General features: G+C 43.4%; 1 protein-coding gene across 1 annotated transcript; it reads right to left on the reverse strand.

Annotated features, from left to right (window-relative positions):
* Positions 1 to 6,878: 6,878 nt before the first annotated feature.
* On the reverse strand, positions 6,879 to 19,730 carry peli2 (pellino E3 ubiquitin protein ligase family member 2). The gene is made up of 6 exons (XM_035532865.2): positions 19,365 to 19,730; positions 15,732 to 15,861; positions 12,900 to 13,001; positions 11,285 to 11,482; positions 10,808 to 10,996; positions 6,879 to 9,798 (listed from the first exon to the last, which is right to left on the reverse strand). The coding sequence occupies exons 1-6, from the start codon at positions 19,487 to 19,489 to the stop codon at positions 9,208 to 9,210; spliced, it is 1,335 nt and encodes a 444-aa protein (XP_035388758.1). The 5' UTR covers positions 19,490 to 19,730; the 3' UTR covers positions 6,879 to 9,207.
* Between the last annotated feature and the right edge of the window lie 6,072 nt (positions 19,731 to 25,802).

Raw genomic sequence — 25,802 nt, forward strand, 5'->3', positions numbered from 1 at the left:
AGTAGACGACGCCTAGAGGACGTACGGTTGCTAGGTGATAGCGTTGCGTAGAGGACGTACGGTTGCTACGTGATAGTGTTGCGTAGAGGACGTACGTCGCTAGGTGATAGCGTTGCGTAGAAGACGTACGTTGCTAGGTGATAGTCCCAAAACGAGACTCCGTTTCAACACTTTATACTTCTAGAATCTCAACGTGAAGCCGCGAAAGACATTCAGTTTGTTTTGATAGTAGTTCAGTTACAAAGGCATTTTGCTCCAAATGTTACAAACGCATTTTACACCTAATGTTACAAAGGCATTTTACACTTAACCTTACAAAGGCATTTTACACCTAATGTTACAAAGGCATTTTACACTTAACTTTACAAAGGCATTTTACACCTAATGTTACAAAGGCATTTTACACCTAATGTTACAATGGCATTTTACACTTAACCTTACAAAGGCATTTTACACCTAATGTTACAAAGGCATTTTACACCTAATGTTACAAAGGCATTTTACACTTAACCTTACAAAGGCATTTCACACCTAATGTTACAAAGGCATTTTACACCTAATGTTACAAAGGCATTTTACTCCAAATGTTATAAAGGCATTTTACACCAACTGTTACAAAGGCATTTTTCTCCAAATGTTACAAAGGCATTTTACTCCAAATGTTACAAAGGCATTTTACACTTAACCTTACAAAGGCATTTTACACCTAATATTACAAAGGCATTTTACACTTAACCTTACAAAGGCATTTTACACCTAATGTTACAAAGGCATTTTACTCCAAATGTTACAAAGGCATTTTACACCAAATATTTTTCTACTAGCAACTCACATATTTTAATATTTCTTATTATTTCTTATTAATGATGGGACATGGAATGGGCCAGTCTTGCAGTTTAACTCCAGAACATATGGAGTACCCATATGGATATGGGTGCTGAATATTACATTGGCTACATAATGCGTTAAATAGTTTTATTTCATGCTTATTTTAGTAAGTAAAAATGATTGCATACTCCGAACACAATAAAAACAAACCTATCGCTTTTTTTTATGTAATGTAGCAAAACATTAATATTATGTGTAGATCAATGTTTAGTCTAGGTCCTAAATGCGTAACGCAGAAAGGAGGTAATCCTGGAGTGGTACGTTTCTGTTTCAACACAGTATACACTGACCCTCGACTGATTGTGCAGGCATGTAAATTCAATTTCTGTATGTTTATAGGACTTTTAATTAACACTATACTTTTGTGTTACTTGTTTGAATGTGATAATATCTGCATCTCTGACCATGACAAAGCATGCCCTCCTCAATGGCTTGAGTAAATCACACAGCTGTCTCCTTCCTTCAGCGGCTGCCTGAGACTAACATGTCCTGGCTGAACAGGATAGGCTATGTGCTGGCTTATACTGGCCTACAACCACCAGCAGTGTGTGGGGTTAACTTAACGCCCAATTAGCTGTGCTAACATTCTCTTTGGTGTTGCTTGCAGGAGGTGGATGTGGACCCTTCAATGCCACGCAAGTGGTGAGGTTCACCAAATTGTAGGGTTCCCCTCATAAACATGTCACGGTAGAATGATGGGTAATCCCTCTCTATCTCAAATGAGTCTGATCCTTGCCTAAATTGAAAGCTCTGAGAGGTAGAGAAGTGTCAGCACCTCAGTATTTCTAATCCCCTCTCTCTTACCAACAGCCTCCCTAGCTAATCAGAGTTTACGCCACCCCCCAAACCAGCGCTGGCTCTCACTCTCTCCACACATTCCCCTCTCTTCCTCTCTCTCTCCTCATCTGTAATCCACATAGCCTGCACCTTTTACACATCCATCTTTTGAATATCAAAGTGTGGTTCAGTGCAAGGCAAACTTGTACGTACCTCAGGTTGTTAGTGACCTAGTGAACACAAATTGAGCTACAAAATGCCATGATAATATAAAACTATTAAAACTACTCGTGCTTTTTTGTCACTTATCTAACATGGCAGAGAAAGTAGAGGAGGGAATGAGGTCACAGGTCAGAAGGTGTACATTTACGTGCGAATTATTCTTACCATTATTGGTATGGTACCATTCTTAAACATACTTCTTACCATTGTTGTTCACTAATACAGTACAGGATACATGTTGTTGTCAATTATACAGTACACACATAATTTGCACGCAGCCTTTTCTTGACTTTGCTATAAAGGCAGAAGACAGCCCCCTCAGTATTGCTGATATAGGCTCATTATATTTATATCCCTGCAAACACACCCACTTACTCTAGTAATCAGAACGATCTTATGTTTTGTTAAAGCACACATAGCTTTGTCACATGTATATTTGATTTTGCCTAAAAGCTGCTCCGTTATTACACACTGCTGTTGTGTTCTGCTCTAAAATATTCTGAGAGTTCAGTAAACAATCTGATAATCAGATAACCCCTAAATTCTACAGCGAGAAGATCTTCTGATGATTTGTGGTAGTTATATAAATATGTGCTCAAAATTAAAAGATTTTGGTGGGAAACAGCTCACTGGTATGTCATGGATCTCATCTGTGCTCTTAAAGTGCTGTTCAGAGCAGCGGACCCCCAGATAAGAGTTAATTTATGAGAAAGGCGGCGAACCTCACGGAATCTTTCACAAGCATTTCTGTAAAAAGGACATCACAACACCATTACTACCGTTAAGATTTACTGCTCCTGGACACCTTGTTAATCTTAGATCATCGCAGACTAAGGTCATGTACCTGATTACTTTGGGGTTTTTATTTAGAACCATTAAAAGTGTCCTTCATTCTCGTATATTTACTGCCAGCACAGAAAAACATGTACCCAATGAATATATTAACTTACATAAATAGATTTAGATAGATAAATAGCATTTCGATTGCTTCTGAGGTTTGGTTTCCTCTTTGTAGTTTCTAAACAAGTCTCCAATTAAAACTATTGCAGATTAGGCCAGTCATCATCGACATTCTGCAGTGGGGGTGTGGAATGTAGGCAGGAACAAAAGTAAGACCCAGTCGGAATCGCCTGGAGCGGAACACCTAATAGAGGCCAATTAAAATAAGAGGATTCATTTTGGCCAAAGCAACAGGACCCTAAAGATAATGCATGTATCTGAAATTGCCCTCTCTTGATTGTGCATGTGTTTGCTATGGCACTTTGGGATACTGAGAAACTGGGTGCTGATTCTGTTTAATCTTAGACAGAGCAACTATGAGAACAGCATGTGTTTTCTATGGAACGATGACATTGTTCGATTGTTGGATTTAGAGGAGTTTATTCATTCACTACAGTGAATAAAGATACACCAAAAATAATCTGATTATTATTATCATGATAAACTCATCTAAGGTGCAATGCAATTAAAATTAACTTCAATGATTTTAGTAAAAGAGAGCATTAAAAATATTATATTACATTATTTTGTAGACCAAGCCTATTATTGGGGGTGGGGGGAGAGAGAGAGAGAGAGAGAGAGAGAGAGAGAGAGAGAGAGAGAGAGAGAGAGAGAGAGAGAGTGTGCGTGTGTGTGTGTGTGTGTGTGTGTGTGTGTGTGTGCGTGTGTGTGCGTGTGTGTTTGATTACGCATGTGTAAGAGGACGGGAGAGGGAGACAGCACGTCACCGCATGGACTCTATGTGGGAGCAATCCAGTTACTTAAACTGATCAAGATTTAATTAACACAACACTCGGCAATTACTCCGTAATTAAAGTAATTTGTCCTCTCGCGAGCTGAGTGCCATCATGCCCCTTTTCGCATGCAGCTACACATTAGAGTGGGGAAGCCCGAGGACAGGGCCATGGAGCCTGGGAGCCGATCAGTACACCAACAAAGACGTTGTATTGAGTTTCCGCACGGTGAGCCTTACATTTGAATAAGGAACCAAATTATGCACGCCTTCAGTATTCCAGATTTACTACTCACCATTTTAAGATAGCGGAGAGTGCTGCTTTTCTTACAGAGGTGCCTTAGGGCACATTGGGAAACGGGGCACATCACGCACTACCCTTTTACGTTCTCCAACAAATTCACTTACTTAAGGACGAAGACGAATACCTGCACGGACGGCCCGTCTGGCGCTGGTTTACAATTGGTTAAAGTTTAGCAGGTTATCTTAATAAAGGGAGAGGCATTTTTTTCGATTTGTCAGTGTCCACACTACAAGAGGAAAAAAATCTTTCGGCTGTGTAGTGTGCAGAGATAGCAGATATTTTATAAAGGATAATAGCACGTTAATTGAAACACCTACTCGCATTATTTTAATTGCAATATACATTTTCCGCCGTGTGCATATTCGCATTGCGAATTTTCTATTATCTGAGACAAGAAAGGGTGAAAGGGGCGCTCTTCCATTTAGACAGGACCGGTATATGAAAACAAAGAATCGTAATTTTCTAAGCATGTTCATTTTCCGAGGCGAGTGTCTGAGGAAATGATCGCGGACCTCCGTGCTGAGCCGCTCGTCGCCGTGAACTCCAGCACCAAGGCGCAGATAATTAACGGGACATTTTCGGCAGCAAACAGTGACTAATTGCGCTAGACAGATATAGCGAGGAATTAATAACATGCATCCAACACTCGCCACGATCCCCTACCGCTTCAATTTGCCGGGAGATTAAAAACGACTGCCAAGTTTACTAAATTAAGCGCGCGGGGGAAACAAACGTGCTCGTCGTGCTTGCGCGCGGAGCGGTTTGTCTGCGCGTCGCGTGTGTGTTTTTATTCCGTCTGCGGGCGGGGGGAGCTTCCTATCTCCTCTTTACAGGCGATGATCTGCATATCATTTCGCACGGTCTCTCGCTGGGTAAAGGAGGTAAATATCACAGGCACCGACCCGCTGCACGAAGGTGCCCTAGTGACAATTTGGCGCGCGCCCTGCAGCCACCTGTGGCATATCGCCTGCCGGCTCGCGCGGTCTTGGACAGGAAAAGACGGGGAGACACAAAGACGCGTGTTGCTTAGACCTCGGGCATGGAAAGAACATTGTTTAGCACTCAACAGCTACCCTAGAGAGACGGGCTAACCTGCTAGAAATCTCCTCCTCTACAGACTTGTTTTTAATAAAGGTCAGGACGGATATTTCGTTGTTACCAACGGACTATTTTATATCAAATTCCTTAATAATATTTCTCTCGCCTAACTACGAGCTTTAAAAGGTGAAACGCTCGTTGAGTGAGTGCGTTATACATAGACTGGATTAAATTGCTGCTGTAAATATGCATTGTGCGACGTGCTTTACAGATAGGCTACATATGAAAAGATGTGAGCTCAAACGGAAAATTGCACCATTAGGATTTGATGTCCCAACTTGGCACTGCGTCTGGAGTTCGCTGATGCAAGGTGGCACGTCGTGCCTGTTCTGTGTGCTTTGATCCTTCAGCTCCTCACTGCTTGAGCTGGCAGGCATGTCGCTGGAGTCAGCCATGAAGCACTGAATAAAAGACATTGTCTGTCTGTCTCTCTGCCTCTCAGAGGTTAAACACTCGCCGACGCAGCGCCACAAAGATCTTTAATATTAAGGCCAAATATCAATATTCAGGTCAAAAAAGCTTCAGGCGTGTGTAGTTTCGAAACAGATTAATCTATTTGATCAGTTGCTTTATGTCACCACTCAAGCAGCAATGTGTGGACCAGTTTTCTATATATGGATTATATTTCGTTTGGGACTTTATTGCAGTGCCAGTGTGGATTCTCCGAGGGAAAAATGCCCTTTTATCTATGAAGAGAAAACTCTGATAGTCTGAGGTTACTGAACCTGGTTTATGTCCATGAATTACATTTTTACGGTTCAAATTTACACTATTGAGAGACATCTTCCGTCTCACAATCTTTAGTTGTGTTTCTTTGTATATTGTACATTGTGCTGCGTCTTATTCAGTTACATAACATTACCTACTTTTTTTATTTCCCAGTGCGGCACGGCAGGAATGATGTCATTTTTAATAAACGCTTTTAGGTGAGAGCAAGCCAAGCTGAGATTTACAAACGGAAGCACAGTGTCACCTTTAGCACAGACACTGTCATTCACGTCACATCTCTCCAACATCTACTGGAGAAAATGTTAATTAGCACTCACGGCAGCCAACTGATCCCTTCCTTTCATAGCAGCTAAATGGTATGTTCTAAATCTAAATCCTTTTATATGCCCTTATATGTAGAGACAAATGATATGAAAAGGACGAATATGTCATCTCAGTACGGGGATAATGTGGTTACCATTATATAAAGCTATTTCACACTGGTTTTTTGTGTAGTTGTGAAGATGCACAGAGCAAGTTTTCCACACGCCGCACAAATACTGGGCCGGCTGATCCACTGGAATGGATGCCTTGTTACTGCCTTTGGTGGAACCTTAAAAAGCCATCTAGCCAAGCGCGTCGTATAATCGTAACCTGTTTTGCGTGCGCTGAATGTATAGACAATGGTTTCCATTGAAGAAGATGTCTAAGGTATGTTTGTAAAGGATCCGTTTCAAACAGATAGGACATTTTCATGGCAAGAGTACAAGTATTATTATAATTAGAAAATTATTACAGAATTAAAAAATAATTTCACCCCCTTTGTGAATAATAAACACTTCGTCACTCTTACAAATTGTAAACGATTTCCCACTTCTGAAATTATTGTATTAAATCAGTCACGTCTGTCAATTTAAGATTTTTTTGTGCAAGTTTAAACCTTTCCGTCAGTTCTATTTATCACTCGTCCCTTTAAGCTCACCTAGCCGCTGATAAATCCCTTCAGCAACGTTTTTACATTAGAAGACTGCTGATGTTTTTACTTTGATTACAGTCCCAGCTGAATTCGTGCAAACGATTACTGTCACAACAGCGCCCTGCTGTGGCCATGATAAGTAATGCATGAAGAAGGAAAAAAAAAAGGAACGCTAACTTTTTATCTGTTTATTTATTTATTTATTTGAAGAAAGGAGTCCTAGTCTTTGATGTTGAAACGGCGGTAATAAGCGGGAGGATGGAAATTCAGCTGACTGGAGAGATTCAGCGAAGAATGCAGTGTTGAAAGCGGTGTTGCTTTATGGGCTTGAAAGAGCAGTGTGTGTGTAGTACCAATTTTATTAATTGGTAGTGTGTTTATCTGTAGCCATATCAATGGGACCAGCCACTGAGTAAAACAGAAATTATTCCTGAAGCAGACGTTTCTCCAGAGAGGAAGATGAATTGTGGTATTAAAATAAGAGTGCCAAGAAACCACATGATACCTTACACCTACTGAAAGACAAACTCAATTACTGATACTTGCATACTAGCACATAAATGGGTCATATGGAAGATCATTTTGTATTTTCATTCTTTCATAAGCAGCTAGACAGAATAATTCAAGGATCAAATTTAGAAGAATTCTTAGTCTACTCTCAGCTGAGTAAGACTGAGAAGCACAAGCTTCCAGTAGTCCATTACTACAAAGCTTACAGGTCATTCAAAAATGACCAACTATTTAAAATCTTGACTTTTCCAATATCAAATTTGTTTGATGTTGTTGTGGTTTCATATTTGAAGGTGGTGAAGTGTCACAGCGGTGGTTATAAGTGTATAAAAAAAACAAACAAACAAAAAAAACTAAAGTCTAACTATTATGTGAAAGTGGTGCTAGACAATTCATTGAATGTGAATCAACACAATCTCTTCTATTTAGCCATTTATGAGGTCCATGAATCCATGTGTTTTTCTAATTAGAACTATGTGAGCATAGAAACAACGCTCACCCATTTGTGTGATATTAGACATACACCAATGTCTGCACTATTTCACTGTAGCTGCAATATGATTTTGTCATAATGCAATGTATTGCAATAATCTTAATTACCAAAAGGTTTGTTTTTGCATGCTGTAGTGGGCAGGCAAAGTGTTATTAGAATTATTTTGTTGACCTTTTTGCTCCATGTCAATTCCAATCGTCTCCAGTTGTCATTCACAGACACATGATGCAGTACTAGAACATCACAAGCCTGTACACTGGAGCAGATATCAAATACAAGACAGAGTAAATAAGTCCTCCTGTTAGAAAGCAGTACATGAATGTATAACAGCAAGTATTGGCAATCTGTATTGAGGAAAAAAATACAAATATCACAAAAACAGTTGTTTTCAATTAAATCTTTTATAATCTCCCCCCCACCCAATAACCCCATCTTCTGATCAAAAGAACTCAAAGCTGTTAAAAAATTCCCCCATTTTTGCACACTAAAATCCATCTCTGTACAAATGTTAAGAAAATAGAAGAGTAAAAGTTTTTCATTTTAAAAACAACCTTATAAACTTGTTTATATCCATATTAAGATTTGAATTTCTACTGGGGACAAAGGGGTGGGGGATCCACAAAATCATCAAGTTAAAAGCTTGTGGTTCAAAACACCATCAGAAATAAGATCAACACATCTAGTTGTTGTTTACAGGACATGAGATGATGTCCCCGTCGGCCCTGACTGCATATCGGGCTTGTCAAGCCCATACAAATGTTTAAACGTACAGTACAATTAACCCTAGCATGGACTGAAAACACTAAACCAGGTGCCAAATTAGATGAAGCCTACAGGTCAGAGACAAAACCACCACAGCGAAATCCTCCCATACTTATTCTGTAATGCAACGACCCCACTCATCATCTAACTCTGGCTGGGAGGGGCCGTGTTAATCCAACTCAGAGCAACGTCTGAACACGGTAACCAGTCAATTCCGCTTTGGCTACCATTTTATCTTTGGGCAACGACCGTTTTGGTGTTTCAAATGTGTGAGAAATGTCAAATATTTTTAATTTCAAGCAATACTGTTAAGCAAAATTGTTTAAGAAGAAATGATCCCGCTAGATGTTTCAGAATTTTAATAAATCTGGTGACCACTGAACATGGTCAGCTGCTTTCAATGTCTTTTTTTTTAATTATTATTTTAAAAGAAATCAGTGGATCCAATCAAGGCACACCAAGCTTGTCACATGTTCTCACGATGCTCTTGGTTGCAATACGTGCAACTCTAACTTGGCCAACAGTTTTTAATAAATAAGACTGACTCATCAGAAAACTTCACAGCCGACACCAGTCAGTCTCCACAGCGACTTTAAAAGAAAACATGACCAGTGAAGAATAAGCTCAGCTGGACAAATTCTCCTCTCCAGTTGAAGGAGGACAGCTTCACGGCTTGCGACGGTCCCATGTCCTAACCTCCACTGGAAGCCGGCCCGTCTCTGCTCCAGCTCACAGGCTCAGTCTACAGGGCCTTGGAAGATGAGCTTGGTACAGCCTTGCGTTTGGCCAAGCTGTGTGGCGCAGAAGGGGCAGGCGGCATGGAAGGCGTGCGTGCCGTGCGGCAGGGGGATCTCTGACCAGTAGCGAGCCGACTTCTCCGAGCACACGTGGCCGCAGGGCACGAAGGCGTGCGTGGGCGCATCCGCGTCCACGTAGAAGGCCGGCTCGCAGCCCAGCCACAGCGGCACGTAGGGGCCCACCGTCCTGCACATGGGGCACTCCCTCTGGGCGTTGGGCTCGCGCTCAGAGCGGTGGCCCCAGTCGTGATAGCCGTGTACGTGACCGCAGGCCAGGTAGGCCCAGGGCTGCTTGTCCTCGCGGGGAGCGAGCGCGGGCAGGGCGCGGCTGCAGCGTTGCATGCTGGGGAAGGCCAGCGTGTTTAGGCCCACGGGGCACTGGGGCCGTGCGGCGTTCAGCTCCTGGCGCAGCGCGTCCAGGTGTTTCTGTGTGGGCGTGTGGAAGAGGCCCTCCGCCGTGCGCCACAGCAGCGTGGCCCCGCAGAGATCCACCAGGGAGCTGTCCTGCAGCGCATTACTCTCGCTCTCCACCTGGGCACCAAAACCAGCACAGAGCACAAACTAAACACACTCACCGTCATTTGTTGAGCAGGAATGGAGAGCGTGAAGAGGCTAGTCTACGCGTGGCAGTTGGTAAGAGTCAGAATCGCACATAAAACGTGATATTTTCGATATTGGCCAGCAGAGGGAGGCAGAGACCACACATGCATCCTTCTCAGCCTTCATCTAGTACATTAGTCTTCAAGCAGACAATTAAAAGTAAAAACTCTGCCGTTTTAAATCTGTACTATTCCCACAGAAGACTCCAATCCTTGCTCCACATTTTGATGTCTGGGATTTAAGGGACTTTATTGGGATTCCAAACAAAATTATCTAATGTGTCAATTTATAATCCGAGATGCTCTTAATTGAGTGCACGCTAAAGCAGTTTGACCATTATGTTCCCTTTGATGTGACTTGCACTACGATGTCGGGATACTTACAAAAGCCTCCTTGTTAAATTCTTGCACTAGCTCTGACTAACATTAACCCACATCCTGATCAGCCTTACATATTCATAAGTACTCCAATGTACATTTGACTGAAGGCGGTTATTCAGCACAGATGCAGACACGTCATGCCATGGTCAGGTTTAACTCGATAAGAATCTGCCATTCTGAATCTGTGCTTTTGGAGCTATGGAAAGTTTAAATGAGTGTGACATCATTCATGGGGGGTAGTCGGAGTCATAAGGGATTTATTCACTCTTTTGGCAAGATAAGATCTAAACGTACTTCTGAAGAAGCAGTCGGAAACATTTATCGCTGTTGCTGCATTCAAAGTGCAGTTCAAACCACCCCCCCCCCCCCCAAAAAAAAAAAAAACCGCAGTAGTTTTATGAGCATTTATTATTAGAGAAAACACTCGACCCATAACTCTCCTATGCACTTACAACCCTGGTGTTATGATGCTCTAGCTCTGGAAGCTTACCCAGTTCCTGGCTAAAGGGACAGGGTTAGGACACCCCCACAAGAGAGCAACACATCGGAGCACCACTGACCAATTTGCCTCGTGTTAGTGCAGAGCGGGTCTCTCTTAGCGTATACACGTCTCCACACACTGATATCTCCCTCCACACGCCAGACTTGGACTCGTCCGTGAACCCGCCCCGGGGGTGCATCACCAACACGCCATTGGTCGTCAGCCCATCCATCTGGCCGTCTGGGTTCTTCCATTTAGTTGCCTTCTCCTGCGGATAGGTGAACCTGCTCAACGGTTGTACTTGTGCAAAACCAGCGCCACGCTTTTATGACCACAGCGGCTAACCAGCACACTTATATTTATCGTGTTATTCTAAGAGGTTCCGCTGAATCAGCAGAACAAGACACTTCCCTGGCCCGAACATTTATGTATATATAGACAGAGGTTTCCTCAAATGCCAGAGACAAAAGTAATCAAGCGTTTCGTCCTACACACAGAAACACACTCGGGGGGGGGGGGGGGGGGGGCGCACACACACACACACACACACACTCACTCCGAGAAAGATGTTCTTCGACGTGTCGAAGCCCGCCGCGTAGATGCGAGCGGTGTACGGAGGTTTGCGCTCACACACCACCCTGCAGGCAAAACGCGAGATCGTGCTTTGGGTGATGGGCGTGTCTTCGCCGTCCCCGCCCCCCGATACGGTGTCCGTCACCACAAAGTCGATGGGGCTCTCCGTCGAGCGGCCGATCTGCAACCATAGCAGAAACTGAACGTTGGTCAGTCTACTAGCAACGCCACAGAGAGAAGTCCGTTACCCGACATATGCATTAAACTTTCAGGGCTGTACAAACATTCTGTATGTGTAACGTTCTTATATTTAGCTATAAAGACCCAGAGTTATAAGGTGTGAATTACAAGGTCATTCAATTCTAAATATATAGTTACAAAAGTACAAACACCTAATTTGGTAGGCATCAATCACATAACAGCTTCGGCCGTTTTGGCTTCAAAGGTTTCAATCTTGATGTTGAAAACTGAAAGGGGGCTTCATTCAGTGCAATAAATCACAAGATCTCAAGACATCTGGCAAAACAATTCCTGACCACAAAAACTCATCAATAACAGCACCACAATAATTTGAGGAGAGACGTCTTCAATACTTTGGTCTGTTTTCTCCCATTTCTACTGTTAGCAAATCTAACAGCAAATGTCCCCATTACCAGATGAGTGCAAGAGGGAAACTGGGACCTGGTATTTGGTATCACAAACAAATAGAAATAGCACAAAAGTCTATGAAAAAGTTTCTAAATGTTGCGTACTTTAGAGCGCTGCATTGTGACTTTCCAAACAAAGATGGCTGACTGTACAAACCACCTAATGGCAGGATGCCTCTCAGAGCACGTGACAACACAGCCTTCCTTGGACAACTTCCAATTTGTGTTTGTGTGATCCCTCCCAGTTTTGGAACCATGCACATTAGAAGAAGTTTGAGCTTGTATCAAAAAGAAAAAGAAAAAGAAGAAAACACGCCTTTGTAGGGCGTCTTAGCCGTTGTATGGCCTCAGAATAAACATAATGACACAATGATAGTGCTATAGACCAGGACACAACAGGCAGGTCTCCTCCACATTTTGAGTAAACACAAGATGCAACAAGGAACATTTCAGATTGCCTAAGATTAGGAAAACAGCATTATAGTTAAAAAAGCAGAAGTGTACACATTTGAGAGGAAAAAAAAAAAAAAGAACCACCGCGAGACCAAAAACAAGACACAAGAAGAGACGTGGCCAGTATAACATGCCGACTGGCGTCACCATCTTTAGTCCTGTTTTATAGAGTTAGTGATTTCCCCCGTGGCTTCCTGTTGCTTCCTGTGGCTGCTTTCGATTGGTTGCTGGATATTTGGTGCGTGTGCACGCTGTGAACCACGCACCCACCTCCCCTGGCCCGCAAACGCGTCCATCACAGCGGCAGCTCTCTGGGGCGAGAGCTGGAACAGGCGTCTCCTGTCAGACCAGACTGTTCCCAGGCCTCGGAGAGCAGAGCACGCTGGCCAGACTGACTCGGTGCTAAACGTCTTTATTACACAAATATGTGTTTATATAATACAGATTTGTATGTGTGTGCACACGAGTTGGGTGGTGGTGTTTTGCTTGTTTTTGTACCTGGAACATGTCCGTGTCTTTGTCATGGCTGTATTCCACCACCACGGTCTGGTTTCGGGACAGAGTATAGGAGATACTGTGCTGGCCCTTACAGTTTACAGCCTACAACACAACAGCACAAGCATTAGAAAGCACAAACTGACTACACAACGCAGTCTCACGCCCATTCTGTCTAAACACGAAGTCACATTCTGACGCAAAACCATTTAACAGTTTGTTACATATCAGTGAGCCATTCCTGACTATTCCAAAGAACATTCCAGGACATTTGAGATAACACAGATGGTAAGGATGTAAAGAAAAGTCTACAGTCCTGAGCCTCAGCAACTAAAATAAGGATTTTACTAGCATAAGCAGCAGTCATTCACTGCTGGTGTTTTTATTATAAACACATTATGCTTGGAGTAGGTCAGTATTATAGTGTTGGGGCCAAAGATTTCATTACACAATGGGGAGGCAAATATAAGATTATTATTTTAAGAAAATAGGCCATTAGCTCACACTTTAGTCTACACAAAACACACACTAACTAATAAGGGCTGGGACGAGGACGAACATTACAGTTTAAACGCCAGCCATTACACAGTTAATTTTCCGCTGGGCAAAATCACATAAGGGATTTTATCAGAGTGTAACAGCACAGCATGCACACACGCACAAACACACAGAAAATAAGTTTTGTAATGTGAAATCACATTGCTTGCAGCACAGTGCAACAGTCCACACTGCAGAATGCTGTCCTTGAGCAATTTACATATTATTTAACACGTACGTCTACACAGGCAGCCTTAGTCATGAAGTGTGTGGCGCGTGTGGAGTGTGTGTCGAGTGCACTCAAATTTGTACTGCAGCACTGGAAGGTGAGGGCAAGTGCTTGTGAACGAGAACTCTTACATCCAGACTGAGTGGTGTAGCCCTGGGTGTAGGAGAAGCATTTCCCGTTCACATCTAGATCCCCCCTCCCCAACCCAAACGTACAGTGGGGCACACACACACACACACACACACACACACACACACACACACACACACACACACACACACACACACACACACACACACACACACACACACACACACACACACACACACACACACACACACACACACACACACACACACACACACACACACACACACGAGACAATAGGGCCCAGGGGCCTCATACAGGGAGCTCCAGCCTGTGAAAAGCCGTCCTTGGCTGTACTGCAGCCTGGAGTGTTTAACAGCGGAGCTCCTTGGGGAGAGCGCGGCGATGCCTGGCAGAGCGGAGGGCAGCTCCGCCAGCCTGGGTTTGGTGGCCCTGCCGCCACAGAGACGGTCCTTAATGCCGCACCGCCCGCCGCGAAAACCTCCTCACACGTCTGCAAACAATCACACATTCTGTGAAGAGTTCAGCGACATTCAGTGAGCCACCGTCTGAATGGCAGCCCAGTTGCCAACACCTAATCAGAATGGCTCATTGTCTGGAACGCATTTAATACCACGGTAACGCAGCTGTGGAGCGTGCCAGTGCTTGGGCGCGCCGACGCCTCCCTTAACCCTTCTGCTGCCAGGGCAAATGGAGAAGAAGGCCTCCAAGCCGAGATGGTGGGAGCGCTGAGCGCTACCAGCACAGAGGGTCATTTCTTTCTCAGAGGACAGCGAATGCAGAGCTATTTTCAGGAGCTCAGCACTGAAACGGCAAACGGCCAATAGCAACAAAACCTTTGAACAAAAGAATAATCATAAAAAACTGCTCCTCATGCCAGGGAATTTGGCCATGAGTAGGAAACTGAGTTTGGCCGCTTGCAGTGTGATGCATGTGCATGACCTCGCTCGCAGGGTAAAGGTAGCAACTTAGGAGGAACAGGCACCTGCGCACGTGAAGTGGCGATATTTTGCGGCTACTCTGAGAGCGTAAGCTGAGAGGACTGAGGGACAGCCTGCAACGCTGAGCACGTCCCAAACCTGTGCCACAAACAAGCCACCACTTCTGCAGGGCTGCCGCTGTCTCAGGTGATGCTGGAGCGCTTTCCCGCTGCTCTTTACAAGAAGGTCACATCGCACGTGACAATCAGCAGCGTATTCAAAACGAAACTATTTCAGGAGGACGAAACAAAAACGGTAACGTGAGCTGCAGTAAGTAGTGGGGCTTTGACAAGGATGCATTTTCCCTGACCTTTAAAAAAAAAGAAAAAAAAAAAAAAAAAAAAAGTCTCCGATGACTGCACAGGCAAACACAACGATGAGTCGTCACGGAGGTTGTGGAGACCAGAGAGGTCAGCTAGCCATCAGCCTGCTGGTCCACAGTCCACAGGAGTCATAGAGAGGGATGCTCTCAGTGGACCCAACCATTCCAAAGGCCCTCAGACCACATGGCCCACGTCAGATGTTTACAGATGGTATGGAGAGAGAGGAGGAAAAAAAAAAAAAAAAAAAAAAAAAACTGCAAAACTGCCGTTAGCAGCTGTTTCATTAGCATATTCGTGCTACTGGAAGATTCTCCACCGAGGCACCAACCCAAGGCCTCCAGCGCGTGTTCCCAGGAGCAACATTCCATTCTGACAAACCTACACCCTAGAGAGCTTGTTCAGTGAACACGGGAGACAGCTCCAACCTCTCCCATCACCCAGCAAAGCGATCCGACTCCAGCACATGGCTACCGGGGTCCTTTGCCAGCTATACCACAGCTGGGAATGCCTACTCCTAAAAGGACCACCACGCCCAGTTGGTCGGGGAGACCCCACTGAAACAGCTTTTGCTACCACACAAGCAGACATTCTCGGACATTTTGTCCTGCCACTCAGAAGTCGTTTTGCTCCCCCTGACGCTGCGCCAACGTGCGGCTACCTTGCTGGCCTGCGGGTTGTTGAGGATGTGTACGGTACTGGGCTTGACGCCATTGGCCTTGGCTCGCTTGTGGAGGGCAAAACGACTCCTTCGCCTGCCCCGGTCTCCATTAGGGAGGGATCCATTATACCTGCAAAGGGATGGAGGGAAGAAAAATGAATGCTAGCTTATAATGACAAAAGACTTTGAATGTCTGAAAAAGCACACCAGGTATATGTTCTGATGACAAGTGTAGGATTAGGTGATGATTCAGTTAGAGCCTTGAAATGAGAAACTTTGCATGTATTACCAGGCTTAGCACAACAAAACAAAACAAAACAACCAAAAACAATTTACTGGTCATTTTTTTAACAACAAAGGCAACAACAAAGCGTATTAAAGCTTCTGCTCCGTGCAGTAAGGTGTAGCAACTTCTGCTCTGTCTTACTTCATCACACACTCACAGGTAAATACACCGTACAGCTCTTGCAGCAGTGATCTTGGATTAAAAACAGATCTGAGCGTCACACCAACCTATTTCATCCAGCAAACGAAGGTTAGGACCATGGGTCCAGCTTGTGTAGTTACACTGACCTTGCTAGATATTAACGAGTGCAACACCGAGCACGTGACAGTTAGAGCTAGAGCACAGAGCGCGTGACAGTGAGACAATAGTGTTTTAAAGGCCAAACTGTAGCTGCAATAACCACGTAGGCTGGTGGTAATGTGTGGTTCCAAAGTGTAATTTGATCTGATTTACTATAAACACTTGGGGGTGTGTTTTACAGCTCAGCTTCTATATCACTGTTCTGCAAAAACTGCAACATGGATAATGAAGTCACTAGATGCTTACAGGCTCAGCTCATCAACCAGTAACCCACTCTGATCCACAAACATTCTGTGCTAATGCTCACAGGTCTACAGGTTTTAACATGTCCATGGATTTGTGGCGTTCAAATTGACCTGCTTTTCGCAAAAGCAAACAAGTGCAGAAGAACATGCAAATTATTTGCGCACAGGCATTTTACAGGGAGACCTAACAATCGTTCTGACCATCTCAAGATCAGGCCCTAAAACCCGCATACCAGCTTAACAGCATTATATGAGAAGACATGTTGAAGAATCCTCCACAACACCATTCACCAACATGCACACAAAAAAAATGGATTTCAGCAGTAGAGCTTAAATATCGAAATACATAACTGCTGTTGCATAACCAGACAGAGGCGGGGCCACATCAGTTATTTGACTGTTGAAAGGTTAACCACTGTGGTTCTTGTGCACATCCATGACTGAAGAGAGAGTTCATGAGAACTAAAAAAAAATAATTCCAGTTTCAAAGAAGTGCGAGTCTGGGTAGTGAATGCAGTGGAAATGTCTGCAGTGTCCCCATGCCAATGAGGAGCCTGCTAACTGAACCTTTGCCTTTTGATCCTGAACCAACCTGACTGGCAGAGGCAACCCCTGAAACACCACGGGAGAGATCAGCCGCTCCTATCCAGTCAGGCCTCTCTGAGCAGCACCTCTTACCACACACAGGGGGTCGCAGGTTTGTGGAATGAATCAAGGATTTCCAAGTAAACTTGAAAGGTTCTCAAGATTTCTCAAGTGCTTACATTATAACCAGCCACCGTAGTGTGCAAAGAACAGAGAGCTAGACTTGCAGCTCCTCACGAGACGCTACATCTGCACATTAGGATACTGGAATTTTAAAGTGCTATGTGAAAATAAACACATCGTCCTAACTCAAGTTTGTGAAACCTTTTTTCCTCTTACATTCTGTTAGGTGCAGATATAGCGAGGAAAAAGTATAACTGCACACTATATGGTCAGATGAATAAACTTGGAAAGTCAGTGTGCTATGCTAAAACATGCCACCTAAACATGACAAACATCTTAAAACTAGCAGAGTGAGATACAGATGTGGGAGCCACCCCTCTGTATGGAGCCTTTTCCTGCTCATAAAGAGAACTAGAACACAGAGCTTGGAATGTTTACTGTATAAACCTGTAGCAGGAACTTCCACTGGAACTGAACAAACCTGGAAAACTCCACTTGCTTGTGGCACAAAGGGAGACAAGTCAGGACCTTTGCACCACTTTCATAAACCTGCACGTGAAACACAGCCGTGACTCTACACTATTACAGGGACCTTTTCTTGCATGAATTCTCAGCATCGTAGCAAAACAGAATTGTATGAATATGATTTAAGAATTGCTACCCGACTCTCTGCAAAGGGAGGACCGGCACTGTTAACTTTGGCATTCTAATACTTTTGGGTGCTTTGTGTTAACCCAACAACTCACCTGGGGTGACAGAACCTAACGAGGCAATCTCAGTGCACTGAATTTAAAAGGTGAGTATCTGTATGCCCATTTCAGGAAAGACACACTAAATACCCTAGAGATCCTTCTTCCCCACTGCCACCCATAAAGATCAACCACCTGAAAATAAAACTGGCCTGCCAGACGTGTCTCCTTAAAGAAGCTAGCTGGGGTCACACAAAGCCCCATTAATAAGCCCAGTCAGGCCAGTTGTAACAATGAACAGAGACAGCAGGGCTGTAGAGACCCAGTGCTTGTGCCCTGATCAATAATGCACTCTTTCAGTCATGCTCTCCTCTCCAAGTGTGCCAGGGGCCAGTGCCAGGCAAATCCAAACACAGCAGGCCATCCAGGACAGTGAAAGCATGGTACTGTTGTTGAGCCTGTGGCTGACTAAAGACAACTGCCACTGGTGCTGGATCAGTCACATGAATGTGGCTCATCTCAAGAAGAGATGTGAATCTAGATTTAGCCAACACTAGTGAAGAGTAGTCTAATCTTGATCCATCATCGATTATGAGCGAAATAACTTCATGTTTAAGAAATAGTGAATTTGTAAGCACATTTGTAGAAAAAATCAGATCATCTCCAAACCAGAAACCTCACATGCTATACATTTCTAATGTAAAATGTTCTTTACGACTGAGAAATACGCAAGAGTCCCAGAAAGTAAAAATAACTACAAGAAAAAAGGACGAAAAAACACAAAATGCAGGTTAACAGCAGAATAGTGGACAATATGGATGTCGCAACTCCGACCTCGGTGTACCTTTTTTAAATAACCTTTATTTACAAACGAACTTCCCGAAGGAAAGTTTTGTAAAGGGGCCCATCGTTTTCCCGCTGAAGGGGGAGAACTTTCCTGGGCCACTTCCGAATTCCTTCAGCGCCCTGAATTTCTGTGGGAGATTCAGGTTTTCATCTGGTTAAGGTTAATTTGGCTGTTAGCTTTGTGTAATTGTTAACCTAATGTGCTCAGATAATTTCTGCAGTCCAAACAGGACTATTCTTTAGCTAGCCTGAGCGAGGAAGTAAACAGGGATCTGCAATTCCCAAAGGGTTTCATTAGTTAGATTAACGGGAATTTCAAGGATTTCTAGGGTGGTCGCTTATGACTCCTAAATGCCTGCAATGTAAACAGACCGTTTCCGTGTACTTAGGAGGCTAACGTGTTTAAGTAAGGAAAAAACTAAACCAGCAGAGACGTCTGTTCAATGTCCGACAACAGTGCGACTGGCGTCTGAAGTCCCACACACGACAGACCCGTGTGCCAGCTTCAGCTTTCGCTTGGAGCGCATTTGAAAAGGGGTCGGTTTACGGTCAGACTCACCCTAGGACAACCAGCTCCCCGTACTTGACGGGCTCTTTGCTGGGCGGACAGGGCTCTCCGCGAGCCGGTGAAAACGGGAGGCTGGTAACTCCATTAAACGAGCCCTCAGTCCGCTCCTCGTCCATCCGACCCAGCGAAGAGATCACGGCGGAAAAAAAAACACTTCAAAGGACGCGGATAACTGACATTTTCCGCTCCCACTCACGCGTCTGTGTTTTACAAAATAAACTCAGTTCACTCATACGTCTCATCCGAAGCAGGGCGAAGAGTAATATTTTTTAAAAATACCACGATATTTAAAAACGTCCAACTTCGTGGTTTCAGCCGCTCTCTGCCAAAATGGAAAAACATCACAGGGTAGGGGGTGGATTATACCATGTGCCCACGTCTACTTTATACGGGGGAGAGGACAGGGGGAGTCCACCTAGAGTCTTCAAATTTCTTTGTCTAATGTGGACGCAGAATATCCCCTAATTATAAGAAAACGACGTATACCACCAGGAAAATGAGCCGCCTCACAAGATTCGCTCCAGAGTAGCCAACTTATAAATAAGAGCACAGATTCACCCTGCAATGGCACAGCCCTTGACCGCCACAGTCTGAGGCGGCACCTTCAATTATGTAAACAAAGAGTAAAAACCTGGGCTATTTAAAGGGTTAATCTTACAGTGTGTGAGATATTTAAAGGGCTAATCTTACAGTTTGTGAGATATTTATTCCTTACAGTGTGTGAGATATTTATTCATCTTACAGTGTGTGAGATATTTAAAGGGTTAATCTTACAGTGTGTGAGATATTTATTCATCTTACAGTGTGTGAGATGTTTAAAGGGTTAATATTACAGGGTGTGAGATATTTATTACTCTTACAGTGTATGAGATATGTAAAAGGTTACTCTTACACAGTGTGAGATATGTATTACTCTTACAGTGTGTAAGATGTTTAAAGGGTTAATATTACAGGGTGTGAGATATTTATTACTCTTACAGTGTATGAGATATGTAAAAGGTTACTCTTACACAGTGTGAGATATGTATTACTCTTACAGTGTGTGAGATGTTTAAAGGGGTACTCTTATAGTGTGTGAGATATTTAAAGAGGTACTCTTACAGTTTGGGAGATATGTATTACTCTTACAGTGTGTGAGATGTTTAAAGGGGTACTCTTACAGTTTGGGAGATATTTATTACTCTTACAGTGTGTGCTATATTTAAAGGGGTACTCTTATAGTGTGTGAGATATTTAAAGAGGTACTCTTACAGTTTGGGAGATATGTATTACTCTTACAGTGTGTGAGATGTTTAAAGGGGTACTCTTACAGTTTGGGAGATATTTATTACTCTTACAGTGTGTGCTATATTTAAAGGGGTACTCTTATAGTGTGTGAGATATTTAAAGAGGTACTCTTATAGTGTGTGAGATATTTAAAGAGGTACTCTTACAGTGTGTGTCGCTCATCTGGCTGGGAAAGCACGGCATTCATATGTCTGGCCATTTTTCACTGGCCGTGTTTAAATTATTTGTTGGGATGTACCTGGATGTACCATTGGTCTCTTCTGCTTCGACTACCTTCTAAAGGAGAGTTTAAGTGCCAGGTTTCCCAACGACATCATAACACAAAGGTCATCATTAAAGAGTAGAGTGAGTATCACACCAAACACTCCTGCTGTCATTAAGGATGATTTTAACACTACAAAACGGAGCCCTGATCTCTAGACTAAATGAAATAACCTGTTGCCCCACATAGTCACTAGGCTGGAAATATCTGCATGACCATGACACTCTAATTTTACTAGACAAGTAAAACCAGTAGTTGCAGTTTGTGTTTGGGAGTAAATGATCAGACAGTACTGTACAGACAATGTCTGTATTGTAAGTGGTAATTGAGTACCACTGTTTCAATGTCTGCTTAAGACAAGTCATTATTGCTGTTATTTTGCTGCTTCAACAAATCAATGCACTTAAGTGAGCCATTTGCTCTGTGAGAGCAGCTCATGAAAACACCCAAACACCCATCCCCCGGGGTAATTCTAGCTGGGGTTACAACATACCATATTTTTAAAGCTTCTCTTCTCACTCCTTCTCTCTCTCCCTCCCTATCCCCCAGTATATATATAAAGAGTACCAGTTAAAACACACACACACCCACACCCCACCTGGATTTAACTAAGCAAATAGGTAAGAGCATGGTTGATTATGTTTCAGTTGGCAACAAGTTATTTAACCCTAACTGATGCAGTGAGTAGCTTCTCATTTGTTAAACAACCATATTGAAAGGCACATCCTGTGGTCGTGGAAAAGATGTTAATCTGTTTCAGAAGGGTCACATTATTGGCATGCATCAAGCAGAGAAAACATCTAAGGAGATGCTGAAAGTACTAAAATTGGGTTGTGGTTGGAAAATAAGGATGTGGTCAGAAAAAAATCTTGAATGATCGTGATCGGTGATCACTTAAACGTGTGGTGAAATCAAATCGTATAAAAACTACAGCAGAACTCAGGGATATGTTTAATAGTGAAAGTAAGAGCATTTCCACATGCACAATGTAAAAGGAACTCAAGGGATTGGGACTAAACAGCTGTGTAGCCTTAAGAAAACCACTTGTCAGTGAGGCTAACCGGCAAAAACGGCTTCAGTTTGCTAGGGAGCATAAAGATTGGACTCTGGAGCAATGGAAGAAGGTCATGTGGTCTGATGAGTCCAGATTTACCCTGTTCCAGAGTGATGGAACAGGGTAAGAAGAGAGGCAGCTGAAGTGATGCACCCATCATGTCTAGTGCCTACCATACAAGCCTGTGGGGGCAGTGCTATGATCTGGGGTTGCTGCAGTTGGTCAGGTCTAGGTTATGTGCCCAAAAAATGAGGTCAGCTGACTACCCGAATATACTGAACGACCAGGTTATTCCATCAATGGATTTTTTCTTTCCTGATGGCACGGGCAGATTCCAACATGACAATGCCAGGATTCATCTGGCTCAAATTGTGAAAGAGTGGTTCAGGGAGCATGAGACATCATTTTCACATATGGATTGGCCACCACAGAGTCCAGACCTGAACCCCATTGAGAATCTTTGGGATGTGCTGGAGAAGACTTTGTGCAGTGCTCCAAATCTACCATCATCAGTACAAGATCTTGGGGAAAATTAATGCAACTCTGGACAGAAATAAATGTTGTGACATTAAGTTATGCTTAAGTTTGTTTCTAAGACAAATACAATTTGGGAACGGAATTTGCCTATATATGAATGAATTTTCAAAACACACCTACAATTTTAGATGCACCAGATAGCTGCTCAGCAAAGAGTCTTCTGTACATGTGAGAAAGACTAATGGTAACGTATCAAAGATGGCCAAAGTTGGTTGTTAAGCTGGTTATGAGAACAGCAAGAGCACACAAAGCTGTCATCAAGCAAACAGCAGTTACTTTGAAGAATCTAAAACCTAAGCCAGTCAATATTTGTTTAACACAGCATAATCACGTGCTTTATCATTGGTTTGATACCTTCCCAAAGAGTAGTTTTTGTCAGTCCCACTTTTACTTTTTGTTGTTGTTCACACATCGCTGTCGAATGTATCACCTCCAGTGTGCCTCTCTGCTACCCCACTGCCTTTTTAAGTTGTTGTTTTGGGGTTTTCGGTTATTTTCTTTGTCCCTTTGGTCCCCTGACTTCCTTTTGTAAAGGCAAATTGGGCCTTCAAATGGGAATGTGTTTTCACCACAATAAACAGGAGTGTTGATGCATTTCACGACATTTCGTGTATAAATCACAGGTTGTAAAATTAGACCATTCAAATGTATTCTATTTAACGTGTTATGGAACCTTTATATACAATAAACTCTATATTCAGGAGATTCCTATGACAAATCTAACATTATAATCTGTATTATGGATTTATGAAAGAGGATTGAGAACTTTTTTTTTCAGCATTAATCCATTTTTAATCTGCTCTTAAACACAACAGGCTAGTCGGAAACTCTTCTTCCTTTGCTCCTATTCTCCTGTTTAATCAGTTCACACTGTGATCAATCATGCCAGACCACAACCGACCCACGGTTTGTTCTGGCGCAAGTTGACAACGTGCCACAAACGGCAGACGGCTGATCCTGAAGCTACTAATGACAACCACTGTGTGTCTGTTGTGTGAAAAGTAACTCCAATACAATATCGTAACCTTATTCTGAACCTTTGATCTGGTCTCTGAAACATATGCACGTGCACACACACACACACACACACACACACACACACACATACACACACACACACACACACGCAGAGGATCAAAGGCTGTATTGCACATACCGTCTTGATGCGTAACAGATGCAAGAAGCAGTTGTTCTTAAAAGATACATTTCTGGTTTTAATCTATGCACTCCGTGTGCGTCTGTGTGCGTGCGTGCTTTTGGGTGTGCACAATGGAGAAATGGAGCATCAGGAAGAAGAAATGTGTGACACATATCCACGTAGTATGGAAAGTGTGCTGTCGCAGCACATGGCATGTAGCCTGGGCAGTGGTGTACACGTGGCACGGTGCCAGCTGCTCTTCTTCACTACTTCCTCTCATGTGTTTTTATGATCATATAGAAGGATCATTACAATATGGATATAAAATTAATTTATAAACCGCTTGGCCAAACAGCTGTAACGGACAAGTAATTGAAACTAATTTTATACCTCTATTTCATTCTCGCAAACTCAAGGATGAAAACAGCCTATCTGCTATGTAAATATTTACAGTGGACCACTAATAAGTACAATTGCATGATGGTGTTTTGCTCTAAAGATGTTTGATGACAGCGGAGCTTCAAGGTGATCTCTGGGAAGCCGCTGATCCCAGCAGGTGCGAACGGAGCAGCAATGCCATACTTTGTGGTGAAATGATCTCTTCGACCCCGTTCCACAATCTCTGCCTGCAGCCGTCTCCACAGACCTGACACAGCGGTGTGCTCGACCACGCCGCCCAAGAGCATGCTCCCCAGTCAGGCCCAGCACCTCAATTACATCACGCTGCCTCCACTCCAGTGCCTGTTGCTTTTATGTAACATATAGTATTGCTTTTCTTAGAGGGAAAGAAATGTGCGAATACAAGCATGTGATCCAAAAGTGCATTCTGTCATGTTAGACACATCTGTCGTGTTTGGGTGTCTATGCTGACGAAGTGAGGGCCCCGGGGCAGGTTCTGAGTCAGCTGCCTGCCGTGTGAGACGCAGGGAGGATGGAATGGAGGATGGAATGTGCTGAAAGTGTGGTGTGCGGTTCCCGGGCCACACAAAAGTACCATTAATGGGCCTCGCACGGCTCTTTTAGGGCACAGAGGAGGATCAGGAACCAGATCTACTGAAGGGGAACTTTGGACAGGCAAGTAGAACTTTAAAAAAAGCCAATCGGGGAATGAAGCTTAACAGCTCATGTAGCATCGCTAAAGAAGTTCGAGTTCTGCACATCATGGTCATGTGTAACAAAGCATGTTCATGTACTGTTAGGATAGTGGGGAAATGTTTGCTGTTCCTGTTTAAAGGTACTGGTTGCATATCCTGTTTGACGTAACCATAGATTCAACAGGGCCCATAGCTATATTAGTTCTGTCCTTTTGGTTATCTTTAGTTTGAAGATCAAGGTTATAATAAACCATGATTGACTAAACACTGTAAGTTTACTAATTAAACAGTCATGAAAGGAAAGTAGTGCTTTGGCTACAAAATAAAAAATGTGTTAGATTACAGCTGTTAGAATGACTTTTCTGTTGCTCACCAAGACAGGAGCTTGAGAATGTCTGCCCCCCAGTGGCTAGCATGACAAAGTGCATTATGTGTGTACATAAAAACATCTTAACAGCTAAAAGCAGGCAAAAGCAACTGCAGTGATGCCAAGCTGACTGTTACACAGTAACAGAAATAACTCCTCACCCACTGCTTTTATAGTTTTCTGTGACATATATGCTGGACCCACACCCCTCAACCTCTTCTCTTGTGGTTTAGACCAAAGAGGTTCACGAGTTCTTTAAGAATGCCATGCGATCCAGTCGTGTTCCTGTTGAGTCTCCAAGGCACTATGGAGACCAGCTGGCTCCTATGTGTAGATATTTCAAACAAATCTTACAACTTGGCAAACTACCTGCGTGTTTGAAACATCCGCCATCGTCCCCAGCACCAATCAGAGGGACAAAATAACAAAAAGGGACAAAATAAGAAAGCGTTGTGACAGCTGTCATTAAACTTTCACTTTTGGTACCTGCTTCTGTTAGTGAAACTTCACCTGTCAGCAACATCCTTCTGCGTGCATCATAACTGACCTAAAAATCACAAAATCAAGGATTCAGAAGGCGTGTCCAACATGATTTTATCCATCTGGAATCCACCAGCCCATCTACCAGGATCTTGACTGTGAACTTTAGTTTCATGAATCTCAGCCTCATATTAGAACCCAACTATCTGA

The sequence above is a fragment of the Electrophorus electricus genome, chromosome 10 (assembly GCF_041902795.1).
Source record: "Electrophorus electricus isolate QZ-2024a chromosome 10, ASM4190279v1, whole genome shotgun sequence".
Classification (NCBI taxonomy): Eukaryota; Metazoa; Chordata; class Actinopteri; order Gymnotiformes; family Gymnotidae; genus Electrophorus; species Electrophorus electricus.

What these genes read in the sequence shown, in the direction of transcription:
- peli2 (XM_035532865.2), bottom strand. Translation starts at nt 19,489, where the DNA reads ATGGACGAGGAGCGGACTGAGGGCTCGTTTAATGGAGTTACCAGCCTC. An exon ending in GGGGAGCTGGTTGTCCTAGG is followed by an intron (nt 15,862 to 19,364) that starts GTGAGTCTGACC and finishes ATCCCTTTGCAG; the next exon opens with GTATAATGGATCCCTCCCTA. An exon ending in AAGACACGGACATGTTCCAG is followed by an intron (nt 11,483 to 12,899) that starts GTACAAAAACAA and finishes CTATGGTTGCAG; the next exon opens with ATCGGCCGCTCGACGGAGAG.